At 33.4% G+C, this 13,218-nt stretch overlaps 1 protein-coding gene across 1 annotated transcript in view; it reads left to right on the forward strand.

The window, feature by feature from the left end:
• Positions 1-13,218, forward strand: part of LOC111088982 (lachesin-like) — a 61,098-nt gene that overhangs the window by 46,834 nt on the left and 1,046 nt on the right. Inside the window, exons 4-5 of the mRNA XM_022400483.1 lie at positions 1,845-2,102; positions 5,374-5,685. Of these exons, the coding sequence (XP_022256191.1) occupies positions 1,845-2,102; positions 5,374-5,685 (570 nt within the window). The remainder of the gene's footprint in view (positions 1-1,844; positions 2,103-5,373; positions 5,686-13,218) is intronic.

Raw genomic sequence — 13,218 nt, forward strand, 5'->3', positions numbered from 1 at the left:
ACAACATTGCTATTTATAAAAAAAAACATATTCTAAAATGACCCAGTGTTTATTTGTGGTTAAGTACAAAGCTACACAATGGGCTATCTATGCTCTGCCCACGACAAGTATCGAAACCCGGTTTATAGCGTTGTTAAAGTCAGCAAACTTACCGCTGTGCCACGTCGGGGGGGGGGGGGCATTACCCGGTGTGATAATACGCATGGTGTTTTAAGTTGTTTTTTTACATACTATAATGAACGTATATTTATATAGGACATTAATAATACGTAACAATGATGCTTACTAATGTATTCTTATGAATTATTAGTAGCTGACTGGGCCTTTCTTAATTATTCAAAGATACAATGATGTGTTCCTTTAACATTCAGCACCGAACTTACTCACACTTGACACTTTCACGGAGTGTTTTAGAAAACGTGTAAAGTTGAATCACTAAAACTTATGCATCCATATTAAGTAAGATACCATCAGCTATACACTGTTAAAAACTTAAGAATAATTTATTGATAAAAAAAAATCTACGTGTTGACATCTTCAGGTAAAGGGTCTTATATCAGTGCAAACAGCTTTGTAAATAGGTCGATGATACTAACTGAATTTCACCTGTTATCGGAATTATAATTAATTTATATTATGTCCAAATGTTCGTATAACGTTTTAGATACTAAATGTCGTAATGTATTGTCTAATACTGTAAATAGGTCGATGATACTAACTGAATTTCACCTGTTATCGGAATTATAATTAATTTATATTATGTCCAAATGTTCGTATAACGTTTTAGATACTAAATGTCGTAATGTATTGTATAATACTGTAATAAAAGGTGGCTGAACATGGCTTCAATGTCATGAGATCTATTTCACCAAGTCTCCAGTAAGTCTCCATCACTTCCGCGATGACGTCATGCTCCTTCCAGCTATATAGAGGTCAATGGGTTCATACTTTCTACATCTCGTATCATTCATTCATTAAGATGTTCCCCTACCGACCTATAGCAGTGAAAATCATGAAACTTCTGTCCATAACGATAATCAAATAGCTGGTACTTATGACAAATATCAAGCAACCTGCGATTTAAAAATTGTGATAAATTTAGAGGAAATGTATGTTTGAATGGATCGTGCGACACTGCTTATAATACTTATAATACAGGAATTGAAGAAAACCAACTGACTCCTGTGTATCTTTTTATAGTACTTACAGGAATTTACCTTAATTTTATCTGACTGTACCTTAGTAAATTATCTACAGGAATTGACCTTGACCTTATATGACTGTACCTTAGTAAAGTATTTACAGGAATTGACCTTGAATTTATCTGATTTTACCTTAGTAAATTACCTACAGGAATTGACCTTGAATTTATCTGACTGTACCTTAGTAAAGTACTTAGAAGAATTGACCTTGATTTTATCTGACTGTACCTTAGTAAAGTACTTAGAGGAATTGACCTTGAATTTATCTGACTGTACCTTAGTAAAGTACTTACAGGAATTGACCTTGGTTTTATCTGACTGTACCTTAGTAAAGTACTTACAGGAATTTATTTTAATTTTACCTGACTGTACCTTAGTAACTTACCTACAGGAATCGACCTTGAATTTATCTGACTGTACCTTAGTAAAGTACTTAAAGGAATTAACTTTGAATTTACCTGTCCAATATATATATATATATATATATTAAAAAAAACATTATTTAAATATCAATTAGAACAAAAGTAAATTATATAATGTTAGATAGCCTGCGTATTTTTTCTGTGTAAACACACAAAATGATGGTAGCTGTTTTTACCATGTCCTACTGTTTTAGTTCCATCCTATGTTCTACTGTTTCAGTTCTGTCGCAACCAACAACCAGCAGCCTAACACACAGGGTAACTGCGTGTCATGGAAGTGATATTTATCTGATCTGTAACGTAGAAAGTTCTTCCCTGGTATCGATAAAATGGCGAAGAAAGTGGGACCACTTAATCTTTCATGGACAGTCTTTGTTAATTTCCGGCGCTCAGAGGGAAGATGAAGGCATTTACTCGTGTGAAGCAGAAGATGATAGAGGTCATATTGTAAAAAGGGACGTCATTCTGCTCGTTCAAAGTAAGTTACAGCTTACGAAACTAATTTAAAGTTTAATCTATAGAGCTAATTCTTATTTAATAACAGAAAAAAATGGAAGTTTTAATTTGCACGATTTCATTCCTTATGTTTTACAAATAGTTCAATATATAACGCAAATGTGATTTACGTGACTTTAACAAACTATAGATAACATTTCATTATATGCGTACCATTGTTCATGCATTTGTAAAAATGATCGAATCGCTATGTCAACAGTCACAGACCATTTAATCTTAAACCTTCTGTGAATAATGAAGATTCATAAACATGGTTGAGAATGTTATATTTAAAACGATTTTGAATATTTATATTACCAAGTCATGTTACAACCATTGACTATATATAGTCTTGGTACAAAGCCGTGTATCAGAACTACATTTTTAAACTGTTTATATTTACGTAGGTAGTGGAGTGTCACCAAGCATTTGTAAAAATGATCGAATCGCTATGTCAACAGTCACAGACCATTTAAACTTAAACCTTCTGTGAATAATGAAGATTCATAAACAGGGTTGAGAATGTTATATTAAAACGATTTTGAATATTTATATTACCAAGTCATGTTACAACCATTGACTATATATATAGTCTTGGTAAAAAGCCGTGTATCAGAACTACATTTTTAAAACGATTTTGAATATTTATATTACCAAGTCATGTTGCAACCATTGACTATATATAGTCTTGGTAAAAAGCCGTGTATCAGAACTACATTTTTAAACTGTTTATATTTACGTAGGTAGTGGAGTGTCACCAAAAATTAATCGCCTTGGGGGAGGGTATGTAACAGCTCTTTCCAATACGAAATATTCATACACTCAATAATAAAGATGTACTCAAATGAAGGATTTAGAATTTATGTAACTGGAATATTCCTTCTACTTAATGGCATTGGAAAACAAAGGAATATGAATCCATATGGTGTACCGGAACCATCCAGAAAGAGACCTGCAACAAATCACATCTCAGCCTTGTAAGCAAGGCGTCTTTCAACAAGTAAGTACATAAAGGTAAGTAGCAACAGCCGTCCTCATACCACACGGCCCTGGAAACAGTATAAGATATAATAAGGAAGGATCTCCGTCTTGAAACAAGTCCAACAGGATATTAGTTCACCAAGATAAGGCTTACAGACATACTTCCTGTTCAATCATCATATACCTCAGGAAACAGGAGAATTAAACTATTAAAAAGGGATATCTCAGTAATGTGATACTAATATATCATTTATGACACCACTTTGTTCTGATATAGTTGTACTTCGTTTTCCCATCAACATTATTAAGGTTATTCTTATTTATATCAGGTATTGACTCATACCAAGTTAAACCTAAAAATATTCTGTTTAATACTATAATCAATAGCACACAGATTTAAAACTAGGTTTTGTTTCTTACTGACAGAATATTACTTTCTTCCTTCGCCTCTCTCGGTTTATCCATTCGCTCTCACATCTGCCATTATTTTCCATTTTCTGCTAACTCGTCTCTTTTACACTTCCTTCTCAAAACCCACATAGAACATAGCTGATTTTCTTATATCGGATTACAATATCTCATAATCATAAAAGTTCTTTCACCTTCCAAATCCGACTGAATTTAGAAAGGTGGCTGCTCCCTCTGATAATGTTCAAACGACTTCGAGTGTTGTAATCCTCTAATCTCTTAAAGACTGACTGAAAGCCAACTGTTTTCTGACCTCTCTCTCAACTCCAACTGATATTCCTTATACCTAACTTCCTAAGTAATAGGTAGTCGAATGAGGCAACGCCTATGGATTTATGTGCAATCTAAATATTGGAATTAGTGAAGCAAAACCGTCGTCCTAGTACACTACATGGATTATGGAAAGGTTTATACAGAAATTATATGCTTTGGATGTGGCAGACTTGAAAAGGAGCATTTTGCAATAGAAACGACGCTGAAAGGTTATTATGAAGTTGCACAATCATCAGATAAAGCATGATCAGACGTGGCTACATACATGTGATGAGGCTCCAAAGTCGTTTTAACATAATGTGCTAATCTCTCTTTATATCTATCGTTAAGTACTGCAGTACTCAATAGTAGAGATCATGATGAAACAAAACCACCTTTAAAATGTCTGAATATTAACAATGACTATTTCACAGTATTGGCTGAACAAAACTAAACCATACTGTACTTATAAAGCCATCTAAATCGCTATATATGTATTTATGGAGTGAATCAAAATGTCACCATTTCAACAAATTTTCATCTAAGTAAGTATGTGAAGGACTTTTCCACACAACCTTATCGTTTTAATTCTTTCACAGAAATCTTCTTTCTGCAGTCCAAATAATTCCTTTCTTGTACCAAAAAGGATACTGGTCCTGTATCGTCCATTATATATATATATATATATTATAGTTAATGAAAAGGAAACTAACAAGTCCAATAAAACATTTTTAGATTCCAGAAAGACTGGTAGGGATCGATATATACGTAACCTAGCTATAGTTGTATAGAAAATTTTAGTACTGCAAAACGTATTGAAACAAAAAGTCAAAACTAGAAAAACTGAATTACTTAATTTTAAAAAAGCTATCCCTACTTTCGCAAGTCACTGTAATTTTGTATATATATATATATATACGTAATTTTATCTAGCTAATGCTGTATGTCATGTAAGACAAGTGAACATAGATCGTTGTGAATTATAGCCTTTGGCACCATAATTTCAATGATGTGTGAATTTAAACTAAATATCTGGCTGTCTAAAACTTCATGTACTGAGTTTTGATAGTTGGGAAAAATGCATTGGTTGGTCAGCTGCCAGTCACGTGATAATTGAGAATACCTATATTTAAGTGCATTATATATAAACATCAATAAATGTACCAGATAATGGGGTTAGTCTGTAAGTGAAGAATAGAAGTAATGTAGTGAAGATGCTGTAATTTCCTTTAATAGCTAGAAGTTCATTTTGTATTTTTTGTAAATTATTAAGTTTAGTTATAATGATGAGTTTTTTTACGTATCTATGGGACGCGCATATATTTCTGGAATTTAGCAGGACTTTGCAGAAATAGAATACTAGTCGAGGAATGAAAATATGTTTTAGTAAATTATATCCGTATCCTGATAATATTAAGATTATAATGAAATTTCTCGGCTCTTCAACTATTACTCCAAAATATTAATACTTTTTAGCCATTACAATAAAGTGTTTTCATCAGTTTCGCTTAATGAACGTACAATGTTTTGTTCTTGTTTTCTTAATGGTGCAGCTCTGCCTTTGAACTCAGTGCCAAATAGTGAGGTTAATGTAACCATTGAAGCAGATTGGATTCTACGATGCATTGTGGAGAGGTTTCCTGTTCCGGATGTATTGTGGTTCAAAGATAATACTACTTTTGATGAAAAAGTATATCCATATTATAATATATCAATAGAGAAGACTGAAAATTGTACAGTATTTGCCACGTTAAAAGCAATCCCAAGTTTCACGACTGAGGCCATAAATAATACCAGTTATGAAAATTACACTTGCGAAGCCACCAACAAATATGGCACCGTTCTGGCCTATCTTCAGTTAACTGGTAAGTGGACGTATAGGTCAAAATGTCTCATTAGATTTCATAAAGCACATTAGCAAGAAAAGCATCAGGCACAGAAAATAAACATAAAGAATTATTCTTATTGTTTAATAAAAACTTTCAAATTTAATATCCGGCCACTAAATGAGTGTATGTTTGCTAGTTTTCCTAACTTTTTTGCCCCCCCCCCTATGGATATACAACGCTAGAAACCGGTTTCGATACCTGTGATGGGCAGAGCACAGATAGCCCATTGTGTAGCTTTGTGCTTAATTACAAACAAACCTATCTTTTTTTAGTATTTTTTTCTTTTACCCATATTTTTCACTTTTTTAAGCACATTTGAAAAGATCTTGTTAACACTACACATTTTTACAATACACAAGCAAAACTAAAACAATATAAAGACGCTACTATTGTATTTAAGTAATTGTATGCTACAGTTTTAAAATTTAGTCAACTATTTTGTCTTCTATACCTCTATATTTTTGTATAACTTTTTTAAATATATTTAATATATGATGAAAACATAATATTCTAGTTATATTCAAAAATATATGAATATAAAAAGCTAAAATAGCAAATAATTTAACAAAATATTACACTTTTTTTTTCTAAAAGCGTACGAAACAATTTATCCTGTGGTTTTAATAAAACCTCAAACCTTACTTATATGTTTATCCTGTGGTTTTAATAAAACCTCGAACCTAACTTGTAGTTTATCCTTTGGTTTTTAATAAAACCTGAAACCTAAATTGTACTTTATCCTGTGATTTTATTGAAACCTCAAACTTAATATATATTTACTCTACGTTTCTCATTCTTTTCAAAATGTATTTATAATAGGACATTTTATAAACAAACGATAAATCATCTCTTTAAAAGTATTACAGTAATTACATAAATCTTCCCATGATTTTTAATCTTTATTTAAAGAGGAAATAGTTACCAAACTTTTTTGTTTCCTTTTAAACTAGAAGCCTAATATCTTAATTACATTATACAAATGAATGATATACGTTAAATGTTAGGCCTTAAATTCTTCAATTCACCAAAAAAATTATCACAAAATACTTCTGCCTTTCTACGAAGTGTAGCTAAGTTTTTTACAGAAAGTTGTAAAAAGTGTTAAATCCTTGGGTAGTTGTAAATAGAAGTTTTGTAACACGGTTCTCATTTCTTTCAGGAAAAAAAAACATATTATTTTAAATTTCTTCTTTCCACTTCTTCTTTGGATATGCCAAAATTTTCTCTAAGTTTGTTAAATTTAAAACGGCCTTTATTTATTCAAGTTGAATTGTAAGTAAATTTTAATCCAATCTTCCATAGTGTTAAGTTCTGTATTACTGGAAAAAAATTTCAATTACCTGACACGTCGATCCAAAAAACATTCTAATTTGAACCTATAATATTTGCAATGGAAAAAAACGTTAGCATCAATTACTTGCACCGAAAAATAAAAATCAATTATTTCACTTTCATTTGTTTTCACCCAGGAGCATTTCATGGCTTCCATAAATCTGTAAAGATGTAAAATGTTAAAACAATATTCACTGTAACTTGTAAACAGTATTTATCTAGACACTTCGTTAAAGCCATTCTTCCAAATAAATTTATAAGGTATTGTCTCCGTTTCTATATTTTTTTCAGATGGGCTGTATGTAGGGGAGACCGGGGACATTTGTAACATATCTTATATTTATCTACATTACGCATAGACCATTTGAGGTAATTTTACCATTCTTTTGATACAAACAACTTACATCTGTCCTCTATGAATTACCACAGTTTTCGTGTTATTGGTGCTGGTATACATAGAGGAAGAGTGGTTCAAATGTCAGGTGTCAGATGTTACAATCGACCCCATTGGCTACGATCAGTTGTAACAGGGCAAAGGATCAGATGTAACATTCAATAAGAAGCGTATTAAACAAACAACACATTTTATTTTAACTCCCAAAGGATTTAACTTTATTTGAAAGAACAAATTTCATTCATTTTTTAAACTCCTCAAGCAAGAATGTCACTTTGAGTCACATACGCAGAATTGTTTCCTTGCATATCATACACTGGTCCCATACTTCCTTGACTCGGGATGAAGCATATGGTTCAAGGTACCCTAATCAAAAGTCCTTTTCTTCATCAGAGTCTTCTGTTTTTTCTGGTATATTTTTTTTTCTTTCCAGCATTCTTTTTGGCATCTGCCAAAGCAATTTTTATTTTCATCTTCTGACCCACTGTCTTTTTTAGGCTTCTAAGGTTAATTTGACAGGTGTGTCAGTAAGAATCTCTGTTGTTCTTCTTTTCATTCATTTTCTTGGGCCAGCTTTAGGGTTGGGGGAAATGGTCTCTGGAAAAAAGACTGATGGAGCTTTTGCTTCTGACTCCTTTTGGGAGGCTTGATATACTTTCCTCTCAAGAAGAACACTGTGGTGTAGTTCCATTAGTGCCCTGATGACCATCTGAAGCACGTGAATCATCTGATGAATCTGGAACAGCTGCAGCAGGAGATGGAATTGGCCGTTCAGAGATAAAAGATGGTGCAAAGTCACATTCTTCAAAAATATCCCTGTTGAAGGGCCATATTCCAGTACATCTGAAGCTTTACTGTATGCTTATGGGTGTTGCAGCTAAAGGAAGCGTTGTCTTCAGAATTCCGGTAATGTTGTAGATTGACATGGTCTTCCCTGGATTCATCTTCATCCAGCTGTCGGTGCATGAGCCCACAAGCTTCTTCATCGGTTGATAAATACCTCGATCAAGGGGCTGTACTTTGTGGGAGGAATGTGGGGGAAATGACAGGAGAATGATCCTATTATTTTTGCAGAAATCAATGCATTGGATTGAAATATGTGTCTCATGGTTGTCCAGCAGAAGCACAATCTTTGCCTTAGGAAAAGCTCTGATGTGCTTGGCAAAGTGACGGATAAACACCATAATACCATGAAATCTTCTTCTTGTATCGAGCCTGAACCATTTCCAGTTCCAATGCATCTTGGAGGCCCATGTCGCACAAAATGATTATGGTATCGCTTACGAGGAAAAACAAGAATAGGAGGGATACTATTGCCTAATGCATTAACTGCAATAGCAGTGTGGACAAAAGCATTGTGCTCCGCAGATGTTATTGCACCAATTTGTTTAGCACCACGTTTGACAACAATTCTGTCTGGAGTTTGGACAGTTGTGATTCCTGTTTAATCCACATTCGAGATATCTTTGGCATCAAATCTGTGTTAAGTTAAAATTTCCTCTAGATTTTTGAAGAAAATAGCCACATTTGTGTGGTTGAAACTAGTGGCCTGAGAAAAACTGGTTGCTTGAGGACTCCTAATGACAAGTTGTTGACTTATCTTTAAATATGCAGTGAACCAATATGAAGCATATATTCTGTTTGTTTTGAATTTCGCGCAAAGCTACACGAGGGCTATCTGCGCTAGCCGTCCCTAATTTAACAGTGTAAGACTAGAGGGAAGGCAGCTAGTCATCACCACCCACCGACAACTCTTGGGCTACTCTTTTACCAACGAATAGTGGAATTTACCGTCACATTATAACGCCCCCACGGCTGAAAGGGCGAGCATGTTTGGTGTAACGGGGATTCGACCCGCAGATTGCGAGTTGAGCGCCCTAACCACCTGGTCATGCCGGGCCCAGATATTCTGACAGCTGTTCATCAGTGCAGACTCGTGTTGCATTGTGGTAGTCAACATTTGGCACATTTATAGACCCTTCAGCAGCTATCCATTTCCTTGTCTTACAAAACCTGTTCAATGTCTCATGGCAAATACTGAAATTTTTTGTCACAGCTCGCACTGGTTTTCCCTCATTCTGCAATACATTTGATGCTTGCTCCAGGATTTCTAAAGGCACTCCCCTACTTGTCTTTCTCTGTCTAACTCGAGGCATGCTGAAAAAAACAGACCTAATATTATTTAGGGTTAATTGTAATACATGTTACAACTGGCCCCAACTTAGGCAGCCATTACTAAACCTCATGTTCCAGCAAGACACTACAGAACTAAGAGAAATTAACTGTGAGAATTATAATTACATAGACCAGGGATGAGAATGATAAAAGCGCTAATTCATAGATTGGAAAATTCTGGAGACAAAAAATTACTTACGTAGGTCAAATATCGATTTTTGCCGATAAAATTTTAACGCTTTGGCAGACAAATGATGTCACTCCAGCTGGCTTCTGATTGAAGACATTAAATGTGTTACAACTGTCCCCGGTCTCCCCTAGAGTTAATACATTTAAAAATGTAGGAATAATTCATACCTGTGTGCTACTTATTTTCTCCTTAATTGTTAACTTTCTTGTTCTCCAATTGTATCTTTTGTTATAAGCTTTACATATACATTTTCTGTTACATTCTCTAAAATCGCTTAAAAAATCTGTACCCAGTAAAGAAAAGTTATTAGTTCAATATAAAATTCCGTTTAACATTTCATACATCAAAAGAGTAAGTTTTTGATCCAAACAACCAGTTTTTAACTCAGAAACATCGGTAAAAAAGTCTAAGAGTTCTAATGTATTATCAAGAGAATTTGCCATCAAGGATAAACTGTTCATCGTCTGAATAAGTATAATTTCCTTATCTTTTCTAAGAATCCCATTTATGTCGTTATTGTAACGAATTAGAATTTCCATTATTTCCATACATCAAATAAATACACATAAAGATAAAAGATCTCATTGCCTGAATCTCTATAGATTTTAATCTCTCTAAAATAAAGCCATTTTGAACGATATAATATTTCAGATTCTTATAAGAAGATTATATCCAATTTATGAAGCTACCGTATTTTTCGTAATATAAGACGCATCCTTATTTTGAAGACAAAGTTTTGGGGGAAAAAAAGCTACAGTCGCATATGAAAGATTTTTATTGAACAAAACTTCAATTTGATAGTTTAAAAATTAGTATATATATTGTTCTAAACACAAAAGAGCTCAAAACATCAAAATAAGAAAATACAGTAAATAAAAAAAAAGGTTTACTCTTATTTAGTTTGGTTCAAAACCTACAAAATCTTCATTGCTTTCACTGTAATTTATTGTTTTATTATTTAGGAAGCATGATAAATAGTTATGTTTTTAAAAGAAAAAAAAACTACTATTGTTATAAATAATACATTCAATTGAACTAAACTATGCATGCCTAATTAAGTATATTTATACATGACTTGTGTATATCGTATATATATATATATACATATATATTATTCATACCTTCGGTGTATAGGACGCAAGCAGATTTTGATATCAAATTTTGGGGTAAAAAAGTGCGTCTTATACACCGAAAAATACGGTACCTCCGAAGCTAAAAATTTAAAACTTTTAACATAAAACTCCAGAAAACCGTATCAAAAACTTTGTAAAAAGCTACAAGCAACGATAGTCTGTTTTGTTATGTTCCTATACATAATTCATAATAGCAGAAATATATTTAATATATGAATCATCTTTTTAGAAAACCTTTTTCACGTTCATGAATTAACAATCGAAGTATATTTTATATAACATACCAGTAAGATGAGCAGTTTGTTTGTTTGTTTGTTTTTAATTATGCACAAAGCTACACAAGGGCTATCTGTGCTCTGCCCACCACGGGTATCGAAACCCGGTTTCTAGCGTTGTAAGTCCGCAGACATACCGCTGTGCCACTGGGGGGCAAGATGAGCAGACCCCAATTTTTTATGTAGTAATTTCAGTTTTTTTTAATCGGATAATTTCCCATTTTGAAAAGTGGCAATCAATACTCTAGGCCCCCCAGTGGCACGGTAGTATGTCTGCGGACTTACAACGCTAGAAATCGGGTTTCGATACCCGTGGTGGGCAGAGCACAGATAGCCCATTATGTAGATTTGTGCTTAACTTCAAACAAACAATACTCTAGCGTGAAGTTTGGGTGATAGGGTAATTTTTCTCTGGTGAGTAGTTTCAATTAGGAACGGTGGCAGATAGTATCAATAGTCTTGCCATAAATACAAAAAATAATATTTAGATTTGTATCTCAACTCGTACCATGGTGGGGGGGGGGCTATGATTTAAGCGTTAAAAATTAATTCAACACTTCGAATATCTTCTAATTCATTTCTATTTAACACATATTCCTCAATTATATTATAAAAATTAGCAGAAGTGTCTAAGCTTTGTATATCACTAATTAATTTATTTTCCTTCTTGTTGATAATATATTTTTCTTTATATATCATCCATAATGTTCCGTAATTCCTCAATACAACGTAGCAACGTTTCCAAAAAGAAAACACTCTAGTTTACATTTAACTAGACTACAAAATAATTTCCCTCACACACCAAACATGTTCGCCCTTTCATCCGTGGGGGCGATATAATGTGACGGTCAATCCCACTATTCGTTGGTAAAAAAGTAGCCCAAGAGTTGGCGGTGGGTGGTGATGACTAGCTGCCTTCCCTCTAGTCTAACACTGCTAAATTATGGACGGTTAGCGCAGATATCCATTGTGTAGCTTTGCGCGAAATTAAAACAAACAAACAAAATAATTACCTAACTGCGAACATTTTTTATTATAAAGTATCAAAATAAATTCTTACATTTTTTGAATGCAATTCCCATAGTCACTGTCAAACAAAATTATGCTATCACATTTCCAACAGTTTCTACATCTAGTCATTTCATTAATTGGTAAAGTTAAATAAATTGCTCAATTGTTAATACAATAAGATACAGTTTATCACAGGTATTAAACAAATGATCAGATACTAAAAAGAAACCAGAACAGTCTTGTTTTAAGGGATTGTGTTGTCTACAATCTTAGATAAATGTATCTTTCATTTTTATAACCGTTTCTTGATTTTTACTGTTATTGATAGAGGGTAGAGCATGTTATATTTATACAGATTTTGAACATGCAAGTCTTTAAGTCCCATGACAACCACAGGATCCAGAAACACAAGGATCAGTGCCAGAAGCTGTCCATGTGTTCCAGTCAACAATACGCAACATAATGAAGAAGGGTCTCCGTCTAGAAAAAAGAGACGCAGGTTGATTTTACGACGTAACTGCTCAACTCTGACTAACCTCAAGTAACTGGAGAATGAAACGGGTATCCACGTTATTCCAGCATCTATGGATTGCTATTCTATTTGATTGTTTAATCGAGTTCTGGAAATTCATTCTCTTCTTCCATTGGATGGCTTATACAACGAATGTAGAGAGGGCTGGTGTGTTTTGAACATGACAGCCTTACGATAGCTCCTTTTGCTGCAGTTCTTTCGTTAAAATGCACCGTCATTAGATAGAGCATGCTAGGACGTGGCGACATTGACTAGAACGACGTGCTTCAAAATTGTTTGAATATATCATATTCTAGCTCTATATAACCACCACAGTCTAATTTTAAACCAAATATGATATCATATTACGTGTACATTATCAAATTATTCTAAAGTATTTTTATTACCTAGATAAACATTCTTATCTGTATATATATATATATATATATATATATATATTTAGAAACAGAGATATGTGTCTTCAAAAA

Source organism: Limulus polyphemus, unplaced genomic scaffold (assembly GCF_000517525.1).
Source record: "Limulus polyphemus unplaced genomic scaffold, Limulus_polyphemus-2.1.2 Scaffold4921, whole genome shotgun sequence".
Lineage (NCBI taxonomy): Eukaryota > Metazoa > Arthropoda > Merostomata > Xiphosura > Limulidae > Limulus > Limulus polyphemus.